Genomic DNA, 20258 nt, shown 5'->3' with positions numbered 1-20258 from the left:
AAGAGGAGAGGATGGGGGTGGAGAAAGAAGGGGGCAAGAGAGAGTAGTGAGTAAAGTGAATAGTAGGAAGAAGGGAGATTTAGAAGAGAAGGGGAAGATAAAGAACACAGAGAAGGGTAGAAGAAAGAGGGAAAGAAGGGTAAGAGGGGAAAGGGGATTAGAAAGGGGAATGAAAAAAGAGATTTCAATTAGGAGCGGAAGGAAGAATAGGAAGGGGAGGAACGGATAGAGAAAGGTAGGGAGTTCCATTGTAAGGGGGCAAGGAGCTGAAAGGAACGGAAACGAGAAGAGGCACAAGAGGGTGGAGGAACTGAAAGTAAGAAGAGATCGGCAGAACGAAGGGAGCGAGAGGGGGTGTAAAATGAGAGAAGAGAGGAGATGTAAGGAGGAGCAAGGTTGTGAAGAGATTTAAAGACCAGACAAAGGAAGTGAAATTTAAGTTGGGAATGGAAAGGAAGCCATCCTAGCTGAGAAAGTGAGTTGGAAATGGAGTCATGAGGAGAGAGAAGACACAGAGTGCGGATGGCAGATTGACTCCCTGGGGGCTGTAGCTCCTGTTCATTCCCTTTTATTCAGCTCTGCACTCCATCAAAATGCACTTCGAAAGATGCAACCAACATTTTAACTTTCTCCACCATCTTTTGGAGCATCAAGAGTAATCCAGAACTTCCCCAAAGCTTTTAGAAATGTTTGTTTGAGATGCAGGATCACCCGCAGCACTAACCTCCCTGGTTTTCCTACGTATTGAAAAAGAGGTTCCCCCTTCTCGTGTTTCTTCCTCCCGTTAGACATTCTGGGGGTCAGAATCAACCCGCTTCTCACTTTACCACCCCACACTAACCTGCAGTGTGCATAGTCAACTACCACTAGTGGTAAAATTACTCATCACTGCAGGGACAGGAACTCCAAACCCTTTGTGACTAGGCCAGTAACCTAGTCTTGTCAAGAAGGGATGGGAACCCGGCTCAGCCGGGGGCTGAGAGCCCTATGAGGAAGAAATCCAGAGCTAGTCCTTCCTCTCAGGAGGTTATTGCAGTTGAAAGCACCCCAAATTCGGCCCGCCTTGTGCGAGTAGCTTTTTGTGCAATACTATCTTGTTTCACGGCATGCCTCCTAAGCCCTATGCTCGCCAGAGTCTTTATTTTTGTTCTAGAGACAACGTGTCTAAGTAGTGAACCAGATGCGTGACAATGGCCCATCAGCGCTTTACATGATAGAGCCTCCAGGCCAGAGCAACACCCAGCGGGAGAGAGAGAATCGCAGATGCCAAAACACTCACGGGACTGTGCAGCAAAACGCAGTCCACTTCAGAACACCAATGGGTGCTCGGCTGGCAACATGGACCAAACCCTAAACCACCAGAGATTTGAAACAGGGTTAGAAACCCCAAAAGGTGAATTTAGTATGTAGGAGAACACCATCCACTGACCTCTCCTAATCAAGAATTGTACTGGTGAACCACGGGCCACAATTGCGAGAACACAGCGGACCCGCACAGATAAAGGACACAAGACTTAGTCCCATAGTTAGCAAATTTGCTATCTGTAACACCTCCCGGGAGGGGAAGACCGGGACAGATTGGCCAGTGTATGCAAGCAGACCAATGAAGCAGGATGGGAAGTACGAAAGGGTAAAGAGGATGGGAGAGGTTGTAGGTTGTACAGGTGAGGTCAGAGGAGGTAGTGGCAGACCAAGAGACCAGCAAGAGGAAGGAAAGGAGAAGCAGAGTGTCAATACAAATTCTGAATCAGGTGAGGTGTTGCGTAGCTAGTGCAAGTTTTACTGCATTGTGAGTGGGAATGAGAGTGTAACGGTTGTGAGTAAGGGAGGAAGTGTAGAGCGTGTATGTGTGAGTGAAATGAGGGCATCTGAGTAGCAGTTGGGGTGAAGTGGTGGTAGTAGTAGTAGTGTGGTGGAGGGTTAGTAGTGTGGAAGAGGGAGTAGTAGAATAGTAGAGTTGGTACTAACATCAAAGGGTGGAGGCAAGGCCTGGAAGGAACAAGAGACATCGGAGGGATAGAGGAGGAGAAGAAAGAGAGTAGAGGCAGGGAGAGTGGGAGGAGGAAAGAAGTGAGAGGTAAGGAGAGGTAAAGGAGAATGTGAATAAGCTATTCAGGGTGGGCTGGAAATCCCAAATCATGCATCCTCCCATAGTCACCGGAGCCATTCCAAAATGGCTGGGATCTGCAGCACTGTAAAGAAACATCAACTGGTTCTGTACTGCAGCAACATAGCTACACCCGGTGCAGTAAAGCACCAGAGTAGGTGGATGCAGAGAGCTGCAAATACTCCTCATGAGTTGCTGCATTTGAAGCAACAGAACATGACCAGTTGCCCCTAGTCAAAATGTCAGTGAGAATAAAGGTGTACTTTCACAGCTCAAGTGGCACCTATGAGATGCACAGAAACATGTCCAGGCCGCACATCCAAAACATGAACTGGCTATTCAATGTATAAAGCGGAGACAAACTAGACAGAAGACTATTAAGTATTTGGTGCAGTCTTACACACAACACCAATATAAATAGTTTTTTAAACAGTTTTTGAGATAGCGAGTGTGCATCAGGGAATACTGTACTCTTACTGACCAGATAGTTGGTCCTTCAGGGAAATTGACTGCATTTAATTCTCAACTTCATTAAGACTACACTAAGGTGCTAATCCACTGTTGACACAGCTATTCAGAATAGTTATAATCCTACCCAGAGTGAGCAGTGTGATGAATCACGGGATCTCATCACTTCTCCCCAGAGGGTAGCCATTCCTTGTGAGGCTAGGGAGGTGATCCTGCGATGTGATATTCCCCCTAGGGGTGACAGTAAGCAGAACCTCACACGGAGAGACTGCCCTCTGGGGGACAAGGACTCCCGTTCCATCAAAGAACTCCCTAACCCCCTTTCATATGAGTCCCTCATACCATCAGGGCCTCAGACAAATCAGCCTGAACAAACCACAGTTTGCTATTTTAATGTTTATCACAACACATCTTGAAGCCTGCCATACTGAGAAGAAGAGTAAAGAAGGCATAAAGATTGCAAAATGGTTGGAAGCCAACCATACTGAGAAAAAGAACAAGCGAGTAATGAAGAGTGCTCTAGAGAAAGGAAGAAAGAACTATGGTCCTATGCTGGGGAGGACCCAGCTACTGCAAGTTAAAATGGAAGAGATCCTCAGTCGAGAGGATTCGGCCAACCGTCAGGAAAGGGAAGCACAGGTTGGGCAGGAAGCTGTGCCGTGCACGCTTGAGGTCAGAAGAAGCAGTGGCGTGCCCCAGGAGAGGTGGACTGTGCGGTCCTTGAACTACACAGACCGCTGAAGCATTAGTTCTGCAGAGCCGCAAGAGCATACGCGACCAAGGAGGAGTAAACAACGACCCAGTGATGCAGACCCATTCAAAAGGAGGTAATGGGGAGAGCGGGAGACCCGGGTAGAAGAGTGAACACTATAATTGCAATAACTGGACAGGTCACAGTTGCGAAGAAGAATGTAACAAGTGTAGTAATCCTGCTCGTGTAAGTTCTAACAAGAGTGAAGATAACCGGTGGGTTAATCAAACTTGTGTCTTTACTAAGAATGGTGAAGATAAACACTGGGCCATTCATACTCGTCCCAGTACTGAGAAGAATTCAGATAATCACTGGGCCAATCATACTCGTCCCAGTACTGAGAAGAGGGCCAATAATTACTGGGCTAATCATACTTGTTCCAGTATTAAGAAAACTGAAGATAAACACGGGCCAATCATACTCGTCCCAGTACTGAGAAGAATTCAGATAATCACTGGGCCAATCATACTCATCCCAGTAATAAGAAGATTGCTGATAATTACTGGGCTAATCATGCTCGTCCCAGTATTAAGAGAAGTAAAGATAAGCGTGGGACCAATCAAACTTGTCCCAGTACTCAGAAGAGTGAAGATAACAACGAGGCTAATCATACTTGTCCCAGTACTAAGATGAGTGAAGGTAATTACCAGGTTAAACATACTTGTCCCAGTACCAAGACAAGTGAAGAAAACAGTTCACAGCATCCCAATAGAGAAAGTGATATAGAGACACTACAAGTTACCGTTGAGGATAAGGGTAAAAGCCCCAAGTTAAGAAACCAAGGAGAATGTGTTCATATTAAAAAGGGGACACCCCAAAGGTGAAAGAGTCCTGTGGTGAATCTAGCGATGTCACCACTCCCTCAGTGGGGAAACACTCTTCTCATATGGCCAGAGAAGGGCAGCTACTATTCGATCCGGACCTGAGGGTGGCTGCCTGACGGAGAACCAGGTAGGGGGAGGTAACCCTCATGGGAGGGAGGAAGACTCACTGGCCAAAACCTGGTATTCCCCCTTTAATTCAGGCCATGATAATCTCCGACTCCACCAACCCATATAATATATTGCAATATAGAGCTAGTCCATCTGCTTTAGAATGACAGTGAGCCTTTTCCCTACACTCCTTACAAGAAGACAGAGATGAGGAGGCGCATGGGAACAATATGGAGCACAGAACTAGAGACGCTCTAGTTGTTTGTTGACAAGAAGCTGGCGCGGTGTTTAATAACAGGAAGCGTAAAGATGGCAAGAGACTCACTGCTCCTGACGCGTGTCAGAAGAAGCAGCCTGCATTGTGGAGTCGGGAAGAGGCTGGAGACACCTCGCAAGAAGTCTAAGAGACGGGGTCTGCCGCCGAGACGCCGAAAGCCGGAGTAACTTGGAGGTGTGGCAGAGACCATGAAGCAAGCGAAGCATCTGGCAGACCCAACAGCAGACCATAGACCGGGTTGGAGGACGTGAAGGAACCTGAAACTGTTGCTGACAACCGTTGAGCCTACGCAGAGGGATTGGGATGCTGGAGCGGTTAAAAGGGTATGCCGTGTGTCAAAAGAAACAGTATATGAATCGAAGGGGTTTGAGACCCGATGCCATATTGAAAGGGACACTAAGTCGGAAAACAGTAGGCATGAGAAAATAAAGAAGACATGAAGAAATGGGATAATCTGAGAAGTCCTGGTAAGGAAGTGAACCAGGAATTGAGAATTGTGAGACTGGGACTCGCAACCAAAGTGTGTAAAGTGAAAGCACTGGCAGAAGAGTATACCAGGTAGTGTTCCATGGAGTCTGGGACCTGCACCCAAAGCGTATGAAGTTAAAGTCTTGGCAGGAAGGTATATTAGGCAGTGTAACTGCGAGTCAGGGAAACACACCCAAATTGTATGAAGTGGAATCCCTGGCAGAAGAGAATACAAGGCAACGTAATTGCGAGTCTGGGACCCGCACCAATCAGAAGAGAACTGTGAGAATTGAAAAGAGGAAAGCAACCTCTTGGAAATGTGGAGACTCCAGGGCAAGGGAACAATACCCTCTGGACAGAAATTTTATTTGAACTGTGAAAGCAAGAAGCAACAGAGCGCCCCTTCAGTGCGAGAAATCCAGTGGAAGGAAACAATACCCTCTGGACAGTAACTATGTTTGAACTGTGAAAGCAAACAGCAACATAGTGACTCTTGAGTATAAGAAACCCAGGGGGAGGGAGCAATACACTGTGGATGGAAATTGTGCTTGAACTGTGAAACCAAGGAGCAAAACAATGGTCTTTGTGCTGAGAAACTCAGGGGAAGGGAAGATACCTTCTGAGGATTGTGGAACTTTGATTACTTGTTTCTTTTTACACCTTTTCACTTTGGAACTTTGTGTTCAAACTGTTGAGAGAACCACGATTGTTCACTTGACAGACTATACCCCTTTTTCACGTTATAATAGGTTTAGAATGTAAGGGTCAGGTTAGGATTTTGGACACAGGACGGAGAACTCAAACCTTTGGGCATACTGACAATTGACATCCTTAGTTTCGTTGAGGCAGGGATAACCCTCATGCTTATAGTGCGAGAGAGGTCCTTTTCCAACACATTTTGTGTTAATAAAAGTCTATAGAAATCAAGACAATGCCCTTATGTCTGAGTCTTACTCCTGATTTCTTACAGTCCCCTAGAAGAATTGAAGGAACTGGTTCACGAAATTACCAGGAACTATTTGAAATTAAGCTATTGAAGCTGACAAAAAACGTCCAGGAGAAGGGAGTCATTCTCCTGGATTTCTTGTGTTGTTTTGCTTAGTGGTAAGGTCAGGATAGACTAGCTTTGGAAGAAAGACAGACTCTTGCTTTGGACCACACTATTGACGATGAGCACCCTAGTTAGTTTTGTGTTGGGTAGGGAAAACCTGTAGAATATTTGAATAAATAAACACATTTGAAATGCTATCTTTTGGTCCATCTCCTTCTCTTGACCTACCACACCAGGTTAAAGTATTGTAAGTTAAGAAGGAAGCTTAAGTGGCAGATGACCATGGATTACCTAATTCTGCAGCAGAAAACAAATGTGTATTTTTAGATGATGAAAAGAGCCACATGAATGGAAAATGTCACAATATTTCTATAGCCGTTTTAAAATAGGGTTCCTTCAAACATTAGCTGTGTTTTCTGAATTCGATTTATTCTACAGGGTCTAAGTAATAAACTGCATGAAGGAAAACTGATGAAGACCCTAGAATACACTAGGACATATATTAAACATATACTCATATTTATGAATGTTCCTTTCATTACATTATTAACAAAGAGGCTCATCAAAACGTACTGGTCAGATAGCATAACGTTTGAAGCATCGATGGGCACCATGGGATATAAATATCACCTCGCAAACATTAGAAGTCATGTAAACACAAAAAGGGCAGTGAATGTAGCTGATTACCAGTGCAGGGATGTCACTCGCAAAACATGACCCTTAAAATGGTCACCACAACACAGGCTATCACATACTTTTAGGGATCAAAAAACCAACCAAGACTCCAGTTCAGTTTACACATTTTTGTTTATTAATGGATATTTACAAAAGAGGGCAAACTCAAATACCGGGACACCACTCAAAAGAAAGTATAAATAATGTTAGGATGATAGACAAGGTAGGTTCCCTATCTCCGGGTCTCTTCCTCTGGGTGTGGACAGCCAGACATTAAATAGGAACAGTCAAGGTTCAAAAGTCAAAGAGAGGATGTCTTAGGCCTCCATTATATTGCAGCTGTACAGGGGGTTCCAAACCCTATTCAGTGTCAGTAGCAGAATCATTGTAGACTTTCCTGGGTCCCAAGTTCCATGGCTAAACAGATACTTCAGGGCCTTGAAGATGTGCTGTGGTTCCTCACAGAAGTAATTTGGGTCACCCAAGAAGGAGGGAGAAGGATTAATCTGTACTGCTCTTCCCTGTATATTGATAGTACCTTCCAACCAGCTCTCTAAATGGCCACTAGGCACCATGACCACAGCTGGAACTTCCTCCCATCACCTGGCAATCCGAAAACCTTCATGTTCTTGCAGACCGGTCTTTTCCCATGCATCCCACTGTGCAGAGCAGCTCTTCTATGAAAGCTTGGCCTCTTAATTCCATGGTTCTCTCCTTAATCCTCTACCTCCATCAACCTAAGTTATCTTCTCCCTCACTCTCTTTCTCCTTCCTCCACCTCTCACCAACCTCAGTTACCTCTATCCCCTCAATGAATTCCTCCTCTTGAGTCCGATATTCTTCACCCAAAAAACCCTTTCGATACCTAACCTTTTCTGCTTGTGTTACCCATTTCTCTTTAGTTGTCTCCTCCTCTTCTACAACTACTACCAGCTCCTCCTTATCAGTCAAATCCTCATCTACCTCTCATATGACTACCTCCTCCTCGTTGGTATCCCCCTCTTCCACCTCTATTATGACCAGCTCCTATTGGGTTGTTACCACCGCCACCGCCATTACTGACTCCTCCTCTGCTGTCATCACATCTATTGTCACTGCTCCCGTCACCTGTTCCTAAATTGCTACCTCCTCTGTTGTCTCTGCTACTGCCACCTCCTCAGTTGTCACAACCTCTGACCCCTTTGATACTGGCAGGCACAGGCACTTTTCCTCTCACTTGTGTTGGAACATCCTTTATAAAGGGTGGAAGGCTTTCTCAGTCAGGGAGGGGATCATTATTAATACCCAATACCCTGAAGGAAGTTCAGTATTAAGCAGCTCTAGTGGACTGATCTTTTAGGAAGGGTCCACAACCCAAGAACTCACATGATGTCATGCCTGCGCCATGGGCGCATCCATTTGCGCTCAATATGGACTATTTGTTTATCATTCATTTACAACAGACTCTTGGATCAATCTATATTTACTTTGGGGACTTTATTTCCCATTTGCGAGACTTTGGTGCTTTATTATTTTTTCCAACAAACTACGTATACCACAATGCACTTGGCTATAAGTATCGATTCCTGGCTGTTCCTATTGGTCATCAAAGGGACTACACCCCCCAGAGGCCCTAGGGATTGGCTCTGCTTCCACCAACTCAGGAACAGAGAGGGAGGTGGCCGATTGTCTGCAGGTGTGCTTAGCCAGGTGCAACCAATTAGCCTGCCTCTGTGCTGGGCTAGGCAGTATAAAAGGCTGCTGCCTGCAGTGGCTCAGCCTCTTGCATTGAGAGACCTTCCTCCACCTTTCGTGTCTTCTACGGATCTTTGTATGCTGTTTACCATCACTCCTGCTTGGACCCTGCCTTGCAGCTTGCTACACACTGCTGCCTACAGCCCTAGCCTTCTGGGCTCCCTGCCTCAGTCCAGCTCCTCTGGGCTTCCTGTCTTGCAGCCTGTTACTGTTCGCTGCCTACAGCCATAGCCTTCCAGGCTCTCTTCCTCACAGCCCTGCTCCTCTGGGCTCTCCACATTGCAGCCGATCACGCTCTGCTGCCTTCCAGCCTCCGCCCTTGCCCTAGCGGGCTTTCTACATTGCAGCTGATCACGCTCTGCTGCCTTCCAGCCTCCGCCCTTGCCCTGCCGGGCTCTCCACATTGCAGCCGATCACGCTCTGCTGCCTTCCAGCCTCCGCCCTTGCCCTACCGGGCTTTCTACATTGCAGCTGATCATGCTCTGCTGCCTTCCAGCCTCCGCCCTTGCCCTGCCGGGCTCTCCACATTGCAGCCAATCACGCTCTGCTGCCTTCCAGCCTCCGCCCTTGCCCTACCGGACTTTCTACATTGCAGCTGATCACGCTCTGCTGCTTTCCAGTCTCAGCCCTTGTCCTCTGGGCTCCCTGCTCTGCAGCCTGCCTCACTCCGGCTGCTTACAGCCCTTGTCCTCTGGGCTTCCTACTTTGCAGCTGATCACGCTCCGCTGCTTACTACCTACCTTTTTCCGCTGGGTTCTCGGCCTAGCAGCCCTCTACAGTCCTCTGCAACCTTCTACGGTCAGCGGCCCTGCCCCTCAGGGCTCACTCCTTGCTGCCCGGTCCTTCTGGGTTCCTTGCCGTGCAGCCTGCTTTACTCTGCTGCCCTAAGCCCTTTCCCTCTGGGCTCTCTACCTTACAGCCCTGCTCCTGTGGGCTTGCTCATTGCTTTCCTACTCCTCTGAGCTCTCAACCTTGTTCCTTACTGTCCTCTGCTATCCTATCCTGTTACACGACTTTCCCTTCATTTCCTTCTGCTAGTTTGCTATCAACCACCTTTTCCTGGATTTGTCTGTAAGTATCTTCTCTTGTCCTGTTTTGTAGACCCTTTTGTACAGAGCTTGTCTGTTGGTTCCCATCAGTCAACCTCTGCCCCTTCCCTTGTCTCGTTTCTACATTACAGACACCCATAGCTGCTGTTCCAAGTCATAAGCAAACAGCGTGGGCCTCTGTTATAGCAAACTGTGCAGAAGGCTTGAGTATTTCCTATGGTTCGTGGAATACTCTTTTCCTATATCTGCATACACCCCAAGAGGGAATTCATTCTGTACCTTTCCTTGCTACTCTTGCCTACTCTTCGTTCTCTTTCCTTTCAGCTGTGTGTGTGCTTCTCTGTCCACTTTATTTAGGCACAACCACCCAAACCCTTTTTGGGTGTCCTGTGCCACTCTTAATAGAGTGCCATCCCTGACACATGATCAGAGGCAATGTGACCCATCCCTGAGACAGAAACTTGCAACCATGGGACCTTAGTTCCCCCACACTCACCCCTGGCCCAACACATCCACTAGGGCATGGTGAACCCCCACCCCCCCCCCCCACAAGTCACTACCTTGGTGGTGCCCAACATTCTCAGAGCAGATCCATCCTTCTTGTACTTTAGAAACAGCACAAAAGCTTGGCTCTTCGCCCAGCAAAACTAACTGCTATATGCTTTGTCTCTGTAACTGTATGTAATATATTTTCAACTGTTATTTGTCATGTTTCTGTAACTATGTACTCAAGTATAAGCGCCTAGATACCTGAGGGTTAAGTGTGCTCTATAAATAAATAAACTAAACCAAACTAGACAGTGGACTGTATTAGGGGTCCTGAAAGGCTGAAAATTGAAAACTTCAAAAATAATTTCCACAAATTTCAAACTGTATAAACACATGACAAAAAATGGCATGACAAATTGCGGAACAATTTTTGAGAACACAAAATTCTCAACTCACGTTAGGCGAGGGATGTTGATAAATATGATCTTCTCCGAGGACTATTCGATCAATGTAACCAGCTGCTCCACCAGTACAATTAGGGTATTGTTCAAAATCACCAATACCACCAGGACCAAGATAACCTCTGCAATACAAAATACAGCCTTTCACAACCATTTGAGCACAGACTTCTATTACATCATTTATTTTCTAGTATACTCTGTGATGAAGTCCCAGGTTAAGAACCAGACGATGGGGCTGGGGTAACCATAGGGGCCGGGAACAAAAACAATTTGTTATGTAGGACTACGAGGAGGTAAATGGACTCTCACCCAGACACCCCAGCCCATCAATAGCCTCTTGTGTTTAATCCACAATATTGCTCATAAATAACCAAAGCAGGATAAGACTATTTCTGAAGGTGAACAATTAAATAGACTTTGAAAAAGCTCGGATTATCTGCAAACCTGCTACCATGTCCGAGAGGCAAATTCAGCATGGGAGGAGTGCTGGCTTGTTGAGAGGTTCGAGTACTTGAGTACCCCTTGTGATGATATTCACAAACCCCTCTTGCTAAACTTTGCAGTGCAAGAAAACCAGTCATATAGAGTCTTGGGGGGGGGTGAAATCCTGTTCCATCAGCCTGAAAAGAGTACTGCAGGCCACAATCTGGATCTAAAATAGTGTTAGGTGGCAGAACCACCAAGCAGACTGGCGGCGGTGCTGGCTGTAAACCTGTAGTCCCAAAACCTTGGGCCCAATCCATGGGGACATTTATATAAAAGCAGGTTTGTAACTTGGAGCTGTATACCGAATAAAAGTATTTCGACTGACATAACAGCATACAGGAACTGTGAAACATTGAGGAGTTAGGTGTGCAGATAATTAATTAGCAGCCGTGCAGAGTGAGGTGGTGTGTAGAGTAGGAGAGTCTTCTGCAGACAGGGGAGAGTGGATACAGGTGGAGTGAAAAGATGATAAAGGTAGCAAAAGGAGGAGCAGACAGTGGAGCAAGGAAGAGAGATGAAAGAAGAGAAAAAAGCCAAAAAGAAAATTGGAGGGGGGAGAGTGGGGAAAGGCATGAAAGGTGGAATGGAAAGGGAAATAGGAGGCAAAGAGGCCAAAATAAGAATGGAGGAGTTAAGGTTAAAAGAGGTGGTGACAGGAGGAAGCAATGGGAGAATAGAAGAATTGGGGTGAAATTAAGACCAGAGATGGGAAGGAGAGAAACACAGGTTGAGGAAGAAATGGAGAAGAGAACAGAAGTAGTGAGGGTTCTGAGAAAAACAGAAGTGAGAGGAGGAGAAGCTGCTCAGAGGAAACGTGCTCGCCTTGGAAGCAAGACGACACAGAGCAACACAGGTTCGATCCCCGGGTCCGCCCTTAGAAACCTCTGGGTATTAATGTTAGGAATCCACCTACCACTAAGCTCCGTTCACGCACACGGGGTTTAAGGGGCTCTGCTAAGATACCAGATACCTCGCAATATAGCAGGAAACATACTCTTTTCGCACCAAGGTCTCACGTACATGCCAAACGCCTCATTCTGCATAAGAACCTGCACGGTTTTACACATAGTGCTAACGCACACTACATTTCCCAGAAGGCTCAAAATATGGGACGCTACGGGCGTTCCTGGCGGTTGGCCTGGAAACTGTGGCGCCTGTGATGTTTTCGTCATCACGTTTGAATTCCTGTCATGTGACTTGGTCTTATTTAGTTCCCGTTTGCCTTGGATTCAGCGCTTCTGATTAACGCGGAAGTGCGCCTTGTTTCATGTTGTGAAAACTGTTTGGATTTCTGCTGCCTTGACCCTGGATTTCGTTTTTTAGATTTGTCCCTGTCATATCCTTGCCTGCCTTGTTGCCTGGAGATTGTTTTGGATTCTCTGGCTCATCGACCTCGGAACGTTGTCCTGGACTGCCTGGCTAATTCCTTGTCTGCTTCGTGTCCTGCTCGTATTGTGCAGTGTTTTCTGTGCTGCCTACGGATCGAGTGTCCTGGACCTGTTTGACCTTATCTTCACTACGACCTTTCAAGCAAGGTGCCTGTATCCCAGCGTTACTTCAGCCCTTTACCGCCTTCCCCATACATACACCTTGGACTAGAGACTTCTTTGGGTGTATTGCCTGTGCGTCTTCGTTTGGTCGGGTTCTATATCTGGAACTAGTGACTCTTCGAAGGCGTCCTCGTTTCGTCGGGCACAGTTGGGCTGTTGCTACCTGGGTACGGCATCTCTTGTTTAACCTCTCTTGCTGACTTCTTGGAGTTCCATGGTAAGGTACATCACACACTACATACATTGTTCACTCGAAGGTGTAGGATTTCCTCCTCTTATCATAGTTATCTTTGCTTACTTTGTCACAGAATTTTGGAGGATAGATTTCCTTGTACTTCTTACCTCCTGTGTTCCTACCTTATAAGGTTGGTTCTAATACTTAGTACTCTACGACTGTTGCATTGCATTGTGCTGATAACTAATCGGGTTTTTTTTCTATAGGTTACCAGAGTTGGCTGACATCCCTTGCTGTTTAACCCTCGGGGCGTCCTCTGGTTTTCCTCCGGATTTTCGTGGATTTCCAGCTTTCAAAGAATGTCTCAGTCTGTCCGATATTTGGCGGCCAGTCAGTGACATTGTTGGGAAGATATCTTCGGCTACACTACGTGGTCAAGCATTTTTCCGAGGAATTCTGACAATTAACCACGTTATAAATAACCTATCATATCATATCATACACAATTGCTGATCGCTCTGCTCAACTCTACTTCTCCCCATTACATGTAACACCCCCTACATGCAACCCTAATGTACAGTACTCTGTTTCTTCCTGGAAAGGATTGTGCTTTAAAAATCCTATACCTACAAAGAAAGGGACAGAGCAGGTAATATGGAGATGCAGGGGGGAGGAGGCAGTATTGAAGGAAGGAAGAAGGAAGAGATCCGAGAGAGAGCGAGAGAAGAGGAAATAGGTATGGAAGAAGGAAGGTTAAAGAGGAAGGAGGTGAAAAAAAGAGCGAGGTCAACAGATGCTTGATTAAACACTGTTTGATCCAGTGGGGGAAAAGAGCTTGGCAGTCGAGTGAAGAAATGAAAGAACAACTAGACCAGGTCCAGCCCAAACCAGAGGGAAAAGAGAACAGAGCTACATCTGGGATTCAAGGTTTGCATATGAGTCTGTCGCCCAACCTCTGTCAAGAAGACCCAGTGCACCTGGGGTGGTGATGCAGAACCGAATAGGTCAAGAAATAATCTACAAGGCTGAGAAGAGAGAGGTGCGAGTACACTTTAAACCCCAGAGACTGTGGGAGTCTGTTTTCCTACCAAGAAGGCAGATTTACCAGAAAAGGAAGCGAGAGGGACAGACTCAGACCATGTTAATAAAAGGAGTCGTTTGCTTTGCAGCTATTTTTAAGTCTTCCCACCTGGTGACCTTGGTGGAACCTAATCCCTTAGTGTTTCTATTTTATTTTAAATTGAAAGCTTTTATTATTTTTTTAAATAAGCATTATTTACAATTTAATGGCAGAAACATTACAAAGACAACCTTGAATTCAAACAGAATGACTTTGGCAATATCAACACTGGTCCTTTCAGTCACAGTATGTTCGTTTCAATATTCTTGAATGTAAAGCCACAGAACAGTAATTCATGGTTACGCTGCCCAGATTCCCCAGTACCTGATGCCAGATGTCAGAGCGCCTGCAGCGACCCTGGGACCGGTGAGACCTGCGTGCCCTAACCCACCTGTTGCCTCCTAAGGCTTGCCAATACCTATGTGCGCAGCTTTGCGCCCTCTCCTTCCCGCATCCAGTTTGCCTACATTAAAAATGGCGGGCGCGATGCGGCGCCATATCGAGGCTCCCCAGCGTCGGCCCATTGCCTAGCAACCAGCACGCACATAGTGTACCAGCATCCGCCGGCAGGTGGAAGAGCCGGCCATACGAAGGCCAGATAAAGGCCCTGTTTACCCCTGTTCGCTACTGCGAGCCACGGGGCTCCCCTCTATCATGGTAAGTTCTATTCATTGCAATTTTGCCACATGCCGCCTACTACTTTGTATACAAACTTCGTCTTACAACATACATGATGACTGCGTTTAGGTCCTGACTTTGATTACGATAAACCGTTATCACTACTATCGTATTAGACATTAGTATCTCCTTGTAGCTGCTGACCTACTGCTTTCAGGACCACTATGGCCATAAATGTCATTTATACTTGCTTTCGCCTACTTGCCCTTTCCTCTGGCTTCTTTACCGGCAAGCCTGACCACTGCACTCAGGTTGTGCTAATATGATATGTGGAAAATTGTCCTTTTCCTTGTGAGCACTGTTAGGCAGAAACCTGTGCAGTTCCCTTAGGGAACACTGCAAAAGATTTAAGACTACAGGTGTTGGCAGTAAACCCACTTGGTAGCAGTCTGCACCACCCAGATTTACCTGGTAGCTGTGGCTGAGCAGTCAGACTTCCCTCAAGAAGAGTAGAGCAGTATGCAGAGTATACTCAATAGGCACTCAGATACAATAATACAAGCAAACACTGACCAGAGCTTTGGTATCAAAGTATATAATTATTTATTTAAAAACACACTGTTGAAACACTCCAGCACTCTTATTGTAAAATATTCTAAACACAGTTACTATTATGATATATACACCCCTTTTTCCCTATCAGATAAATCACAGTAAAACACCACTTATTTGCATACAGAGGTGAGCGCTTAACTAGATTACAATCTAATAAATTTGTGGGAAAGGGAGGGAAAAAGACAGATTATGAAGAGGTACACCACTCTAGGATTCAGGAACACTGTTAGCAAGGCAGAGAGCGAAAAGTCACTGGTGAGCCAAAGTCCAAAGGCTGGGCCCACTCTTAGAGAGAGCAGAGCACAAATGCACCCAAGATCACACAGTTACACTAGGCTTAGAAAGTCTTGCAGAGGGTTCAAAAAGAGTTTAGAGAGGCTTAGAAAAGTTTAGCCAGGGTGTCCCAGGCTAACTCAGGTTCGAAAGCCGGGGGCTAAATCTACCCCGTACAGTCGTAGCAAGGGAAGCCAGGCGGGACACGGTACCTTAAATGGGAAGGATCCTCCAGCGGTGGCAGTTGTTCCTGGTAGTGGGTGCAAGTTGCGTCGTTGTCCAGGGGAAGAGAAGATCTCGACTTGGAGGAAAGATGAAGGTTGTTGCACTACCAGGGCAGAAACCAGCCGTGGAATTTTCTGGTTAAAGGTGGTACCTTTGTCTCACGGTCGTGGTAAAACGTGGTATCCCGGTTGCCGGGGTGCTTGGCACGGGCAAGGCGGCCACGAGGTACGTTGGGAAAGCGAAAAGACGGTGAAACTGGTTATCCCCACCAGTCAAAGGAAGAAGACTCTCCGGCGGGAGATCTCCTCTGTCGTTGGGAAAAGTGGTGAGGCAGTCTAGCAGGGCTCCACCGGTGGTGGTGTCGTGGCAGGTCGGCTCAGCTTCTCCCTCGTCGGATTCTTAGGTCATGTGGCGACTTCTGAAGTTCCAGTCCCCAAAGCCCTGCTTTTATGTAGCAAACCCCCATTCACTCAGCCTACCTGTCACTCAAACATGCTAAGTGGTGAGCCGGCCGGCTCACCACTTGGGCCAATCAGGATGGAGTGCAACTTGAGTTGCCTAGGCAACTCAGTCCAGGGTGCCTAAATTCCCCTCCACCCCTCCTAAGTACCCCAGACAGAGTGGCACCACTTTGGAGGGCTTCTGTGAGAAGCCCGCCAAAAAGTGGAACAAAGGGCTCGACTTGGGTTGGAGTCACAGAAGAGCACACAAACGCCATTTTAGAATCAAGTTTTGGCAAAAAATACCAACCAGAGAATTAATATTAATTAAATAAACCGGCGGTATGTTCGAGGCTACCGTAAATAATTAAATAAAGATAGTAGCCTAAAACAATGGGAAATCCCATAGGAAAATATTCGCGGTAGAATATAAAAAGTAGTATCCACTGCCACCAGCCAAAACTCGATCAGGGGGGACGGAGACGTGCCCCCTCGACTAACAGACCCTGGGACAATCGAATTGCCCCAGCCAGTACGTCCACAATATGATGGTTTGTACTGGTTCTGTTCAGAATTTAAGACTAGTAAAGTCAATGGTGACTTTACATGCCCTGGGAGACAGTAGTCAGTCCCAGGGTATGGAGTCTATACTGGGGGGTCACTATGACACCCCTGTGTTACTGCACGGAGGGTGCTGTGTAACACACATCACAAAAACACATGAAACCCTATGGAGTAAAAGACCCCATAGCCCATTAAACACTTCTAGATTCAAAGAAACACACTCAAATCATGTCCAAGAGTGAGGGTAAAAGAGTCTCACTCTTGGCAGGAGAAAAAAATAAACCCAAAAAATCCAGCAAAGCTGCTGGGGACACACTAGGTTAGGAAATTCAGCCTAAACAGAGAATTCTCCCTAACAAGCACCTACTGAACCAGCCCCCTATTCTTAAAGTGAATTAGTCATTGTTCTCAAAATGAAGCAGCCTACTGCAACCAGAGTGAACTAGCCTACTGTACAAGAGTGAACTAGCCTACTGTACCCAGAGGGAACTAGCCTATTGTACCCAGAGTGAACTAGCCTACTGTACCCAGAGGGAACTAGCCTACTGTACCCAGAGTGAACTAGCCTAATATACTAGAGTGAACTAGCCCCCTGCACCCAAAGTGATCTAGCCTATTGTATTCATAGTGAACTAGCCCACTGTCGTTGAGTGTGTACCGCACAGGGACCGAACCAGCCGACTGTACCTAAACTGTTCCAGCCTAGTGCACCAGCGCAAGTCTACTACACGCCTCCATAGTGCTTTAAGTGCTCTACACTCAGAACCGAACTAGCCTCTGCACCTCGGTTGAACTAGCACATTGAAACGCTCCCGCCTATATGGCCTCCCTCTGCAGTGCCACCCTACTCATGACAATCCTCCTCCCTCTACTCAATGCAATCATACCGCCCGACCCCCTACCACCACTGCAACCATCCCCCGTGCTTACTATCGCAGAGTCCCCAGATAGTAACGACTGAATAATGGACTCCATACCCAACTCCCCTCTCAGCCCGTCTGAATGGATCCATCTCTTTGCATCCCCACCCACACCGTGGACTCCCTGTCCAGTGAAGGTGAGGAACCTAAGACTATGCTCCCGGATCCCTCATCGCAGGACACCTAATAGGAGTGACCTCCAATGCCTGCCACCTAAGTCCACACTCATCAGCCCAACTCCCTGCCTACCCATGACCTCTAAAGTACCAGAAACACTCACCCCAGCTAAACAACCTATCATCAGAGGCGCACTCATCAATGCCCGATCTCTGGTCACCCATGCGCTAGACATTGCAGATCTAATTTCTAGCAATGACTGCACTTCCTGGCAATCACCGAGACTTGGCTGCATCAGGCTGCAGGCCCAGCATTATCACTGGCCATCCCAGATGGCTACTCAATAATAAGGAAAGATAGAGTTGACAGCAAAGGAGGCAGAGTATCATGCATTGCTAAAACGTCCCTAGGCCTTAGGGCCACCCCCATTGCCAGCCCCCCTTCAATGGAACTACTGTCAGTTAAGATCCCCCTTTCTGCGTCACAAACAATCCTTATGCACCTCATTTACTGCCCCCTAGGCCATATCTCCTCCTTCGAGGAAGATATCTCTGAACTACTGACCAATTACACCAATCCAGGATCACAAAAAATCCTGCTTGGTGACTTCAACCTAGGCCTCCTTGACCCTAACGACTCCAACGCTGGAAAACTCAATCAGCTCAGCTTTAACCATCGCATCATGGCTCCGACGCATAATAAAGGAAGAACACTGGATTGGTTGGCAGACCTCAACTGCTCTACCACCATCCTCCAAAATGAACCTACTGCCTGGTCTGACCACCACTTCATTTCCTTTACTATCCAGGGGAATGACCTACCACTCCAAGTCCCCACATTGCTCCGCAAGTCTTCGCCAGAAACAACCAAAACATAATGCTCCAAAGGTTATGCCCTTTGATACAGAACACCCTAGACGCCGCTAACTACAAGGACTTAGATTCTAACAAACTATTTGACCTTTACAATGACACACTTGAGGCGGCTGTGAATAGCATCGCCCCCATTAAACTTTTCAAAGCTAAACCAATAGCACACCTCAACAAATGTTTTACCCCTAACTAAAACCCCCAACACCATTAACAAAGCGATATTCACCTCTGCTGCCTCCTCCTACAAATCTGCTATCCTCAATGCAAAAAAGGAAACCTATGACAACCGAATTCTCAATGCCAAATCCAAAACTAAAGAGCTCTTCAGTATTCTCAGGGAACTTGAGTCCCCAGCACCACCATCGGAAACCTGTGTGAAAGATGCAGATTGGTGGGCTAATATACAGAAAGCTCTTGCAGACAAAATTGCTATGCTCCAAGTTAAAATTGAGTAAAAGAAGAACAGCCTGGCTAAGAACGCCAACCCTACTCCCAACTCCCCCTATCCACTGCACCCCCGACTGCCCTCCTTTTTCCTTTTCACCAGTCTCAGCCAAAGAAGTGGAAAAGATTATAAATAGCCTCAAACCTTGTAGATGCCAAGGAGATCTCTGCCCAGCGGCTATCATTCAGGAAGGCCCCCTTCATCTTGACATTAACTCCTCCTTCGAGACTAGCACAGTACCCAACAACCTCAAGGAGGCATGGGTCATGAGTCTCTTAAAAAAAAAAAAAAAAACCTAGAGCTCAAAACCCCCACTAACTATAGGCCCATCACCACCGTTCCTTACATCCTAAAGATTCTAGATAGAGTCCAGAAACATCTGGAGGACCACAACCTACTGGGCCTCAGACAATCTGGCTTTAGGCCAAGACATGGAACAGAAACAGCCCTCCTGGACCTAAAAATCCAAATGGATAAGGCTAAGGACAATGGTAAGCTTGCCATGCTCCTGCTGTTAGATTTATCGGCAGCATTCGATCTCGTCTATCATCAGATCCTCACTGATCTCCAGCAATGCCTCTCTCTGGATACAATCATTCCTGTCCAACCGCACTACCAGAGTCTTCGTACCATCTGCCTCAGCTGACCCAATTCCCATCCACTGTGGCGTACCACAGGGCTCATGCTTCTCGCCAACGCTTTACAATATCTTCCACTTACACAAATCACATTCTGATGACACCCAGGTTCTCATCACGTTATCTGGGTGCTATGAAGATGATTCTAAACGGATTAACGAGATATACCTGGAAATCCAGGCGTGGATGGCAGACCACAGCCTCTGCCTTAACGACGAAAAAACGGACCTCCTGATCGTCGGCTCCCAAACACGCCTTAACAAATCAGGCCCCCGCTATGCATCCATAAACATCGATGGAAATCTGATCAAAGTGGCTAAAGAAATCAAAACCCTGGGGGTAAACTTAGACTCTACCCCTCTCTCTCAAAACGCAAGTGAACGCCACTGCTTCCTACACAGCCTACACTAACAAGCTAATCAACGCCTGCAAGTCATTCCTCTCGCCTAGTAGCTGCATTACCTTAGCCAGGGCACTAGTGTTGTCCAAAATGGACAACTGAAACACCCTCTTCCTAGGCACCTCTGAACGGAACCTCAACAAACTCCAAGTCCTGCAAAATAATGCATTGAGATCGGCATTAAACATGTAATAGCCTACTGTCCGGCAACACTGCTGCCAATATACAATCTCTTCAAGTGGCTCAGAATAACGCTGTGCGCACCATCTTTGAACAATCACGCCGTACCCACATTTCTACCTACCGAAAGAAACTACACTGGCTTCCAGTAAAACACT

The 20258-nt window shown here is 46.7% G+C and overlaps 1 protein-coding gene across 1 annotated transcript in view; it reads right to left on the bottom strand.

Moving 5' to 3' along the window:
- The window catches only part of HGSNAT (heparan-alpha-glucosaminide N-acetyltransferase), a 2225524-nt gene that overhangs the window by 695064 nt on the left and 1510202 nt on the right, over positions 1–20258 (bottom strand). The window contains exon 13 of the mRNA XM_069637664.1: positions 10458–10584. Coding sequence (XP_069493765.1) covers positions 10458–10584 — 127 coding nt within the window. The remainder of the gene's footprint in view (positions 1–10457; positions 10585–20258) is intronic.

Source organism: Ambystoma mexicanum, chromosome 14, assembly GCF_040938575.1.
Source record: "Ambystoma mexicanum isolate Mex_15411 chromosome 14, UKY_AmexF1_1, whole genome shotgun sequence".
NCBI lineage: Eukaryota > Metazoa > Chordata > Amphibia > Caudata > Ambystomatidae > Ambystoma > Ambystoma mexicanum.
Note: the sequence above shows the minus strand (reverse complement) of the source record. Positions and strands in the feature narration are given on the sequence as shown.